The sequence below is a fragment of the Eimeria mitis genome, genomic scaffold (genome assembly GCF_000499745.2).
Source record: "Eimeria mitis Houghton genomic scaffold, Emh_scaff19, whole genome shotgun sequence".
NCBI classification, from domain to species: Eukaryota; Apicomplexa; class Conoidasida; order Eucoccidiorida; family Eimeriidae; genus Eimeria; species Eimeria mitis.
The window spans coordinates 73,375-76,304 of NW_024015096.1; the positions used below are offsets into that span (position 1 = coordinate 73,375).

General features: G+C 51.3%; 1 protein-coding gene across 1 annotated transcript; it reads left to right on the plus strand.

The window, feature by feature from the left end:
- Window positions 1-912: 912 nt before the first annotated feature.
- EMH_0018460 (uncharacterized protein) lies at window positions 913-1,401 on the plus strand (the record flags this gene model as incomplete). The annotated part of the gene is made up of 1 exon (XM_038022371.1): window positions 913-1,401. The coding sequence occupies one exon, from the start codon at window positions 913-915 to the stop codon at window positions 1,399-1,401; it is 489 nt and encodes a 162-aa protein (XP_037878225.1).
- Window positions 1,402-2,930: the final 1,529 nt, after the last annotated feature.

Sequence of the window (2,930 nt, forward strand, 5' to 3'; positions counted from 1 at the left end):
TCATTCAAGGATATTGACAAGCTGGAATGAAGCCGCAGACTTAGGGTAAGAATCCCCCCAAAGCAGCTGCCCTCTCTCTCCAGTCTTCAGGTGTCCTTTCGGCGGCAACTCTCGGCCTGAGACTGCGAGGGAGGCGGCAGCGGGAGCCGAGTTTACCGCACGTCGCAGCTAGTCATGCACGCCGGCCTCACTTGTGAGCACGACGAACCCTTTACTGCAAGCTTTATCTCTGTAGGCGCTTTTAGAGAATTTGTATTTGCTTGCAGGCGGCATACGAAGACCAACCAAATGTTCCTTGTGCTGGCAAAAGGAAGAAAATGCTATATCGTGCATGAAGCAGGGAAACCGTGTAACCATTCTTCAACTGGCTCTGTTTTATTGATCAATCTGCTTTGCATTAGGGCAACCCATAGAAACGACCTTCAAATTGAGGACTAGAGACGCCAGGACAGTTGGAGCCTGTACGCTCTATTGCTCATGTGTGGATGCTCCCGAGTCACCGCAGGTACACTAAAGGGAACAAACTCCTTAAGAAAGACAGGCTTAAAGCCATTAATATGGAAGTCTTCCACACTATTTTTGACACTGCGTAGCTTTCCATTCAATGAATTCGGGTCGGACGGGAGTAGGGCTTCGGTTGCTGGCCCACAACAAGGTCGGCGGCCCTTCTGACAGTCCTCAGTTGGGGCTCGCGATATGCATAAGTAGCGGGTCAAACATTGAACTGGCCCTTAATAGTCGTTTATTTATTGCCAGGGAGTTCGTAAAACTTGGTTGTGGCCTGGTAAGGGCCATAAGGCATTAGAAGGCGCTGTCTCCACCTGTCTCGGGCGAACTTATGGAGGCCTGGGATGAATGAAACAGGTCCAAACCTTTTTTTCTCTCATTGATCCTTATAAATTGCATACAAAGATGATGTTCTGCACGGCTATACCCTTTCTTGGTGCCTTGCTGGCGGGCGCAAGGGACGGCGCCGCACTAGCTCTGCCTCAGGACACCGATGATCTTAACAGGAACGAAGTCCCAGCTGAAGGAGGCCATGCCATTCCTCTGCATTATGAGGAAGCTAGTAGAATTAGGAGGGGCTTGCACAGACATCCCTGGGAACTCATCTTTCCCGGTCGTTCAACTATCATGATATTGGCGTTGCTCGTTGTCGCGTTCTTGATGGCGAGATGTTTTCAGCAGCTGAAAGCAGCAGACGCTGCCAATACCACGCCGAGGAATCTCGCAGTGGGAGGAGAGCCAAGTGAATCAAGCGACGACGAATGCAAGGTGAGTACCCAGCTTAAGACCGGGGTGTCAGACTCGGCACCCAGCGGCGGACGTGCGTTGTTTGAGTGGCAGTTCAAACAACGCATGACCGCCCGTGTCGCCGGTACTGCAAACTGTGGGCTATGACATTCGCAGCTAGGTAATACATGCCGTGCAGCTGAGCGGCTTCTTTCAGAGCGGACTGCCTCTATGTTCGGCAAGACATCCACTTCAAATACTTTACCGCATGCAACTCTAAAGATGCAGGGTGAACATGCCCCACTAGCCCGTCATTTTCTCCTTTTCTCGACATGGGTCTCATCAAGACATTGCTGTGGTGTGTGTATTCCGGTTGGGTATGTGTGCCATGAGAGAGCGCACTTTGATCGACAGCAGGCTTACCTCGCGCAGTTTATACTACTGCAATACAGGATACGCCTGGGCTCATGGTATCCACGTTAAGCAGCGCTGGAGGGCCGCGTAACCCCAAGCTGTGCGCCTGCTGGATACGCTCTCGCTATGTAGCAAAATGGCTCTGGATGTTTGTAAAAGGCGTTGATCATCTGCGCGTACGAAATGAGCCAAGTGGGGGTTTAGTGCATTCTTCTTAGTTTTTGAGAACTGTGCGCAACAGCAAGTTTATGCTTGTAATCAGCGCTGGGGAATCTGGTTCCTATTTGCTCATGAGAATGTCTTCGTGACCGGTTGCTGCGCAAACACGAGTATAGACTTCTCGTTCTATATTGTCGGTGCAAGCCCCCTCGCATTATTTTCCTGTGCTAGGTCAGGACCAGGGTGATTGCTAGACTCTGTTTCCATATTTGGGCGTGGTCGGTCCACCCAGGCGGCATTCTTTGTTTTGAAGGGTACCAGCAAGTGCGTGTAGTTCTTCGGAAACATTGTCGCGGCGTTGTGTCACTCCTGGAGTACTAAGGGTCTCTGGTTGGTGGTGTCCGATCTTACGCGTTGTGGCTTTGTGTTCGAAGTGGCTGTAGATGCATGGATAAACAGCGAGTTCATAAGGGACACGAGAACAGGCCATGACCTTACGCCCGCCGGTTGCCTGCACTTGCAGACTTTGCACCCGTGCTTCGAAACTTATTCACCGGTTTTTGCATACAGTGCTTGTCGCCGTGCTGTTGTATACAACTAGTTAGGCCAGGCCTCAGCGTCCACACTCGTTGAGATTCCGAAACGCCAGCAGGTATATTACCCGGCGCAGTCAATTGACTGTCGTGGGCGCATCAACGAAGTACCGGATTCTTCGCCGTCTGCGCTTTTGTCGGAGGGGCGGTGGTCGTCGCTGCACCGCTGATTTCAGCAGAAGCTGCTCTACGGACTTGAACAACAAACGTTGGCGCCCTTTGTCACTGCGTTGGTTATATCACTTGCTGCCTCACATCGTGAGTCGCTCGGATGCAGCGGGGGTATCACTATTGAGAACTTTTATTCGTTGGCAAATTGAAGTATCTGTAGGTGGTTTGGTGAGCGGTGAGCATATTTGTACGCTTGGATAGGTTTCCTTTTTGCTGTTTCACGGATTGAAGGACTGTTCCTGTCCGTCGTCCCGTCTGTAGTGTCGCAACCCAGGCGTCCACTTTTACACCCACCCAGCTGAAACGGGCTACGATAGTTAGTATCGTACGCCGTTTCACCCGAGCGGTTGTAAGAATTGA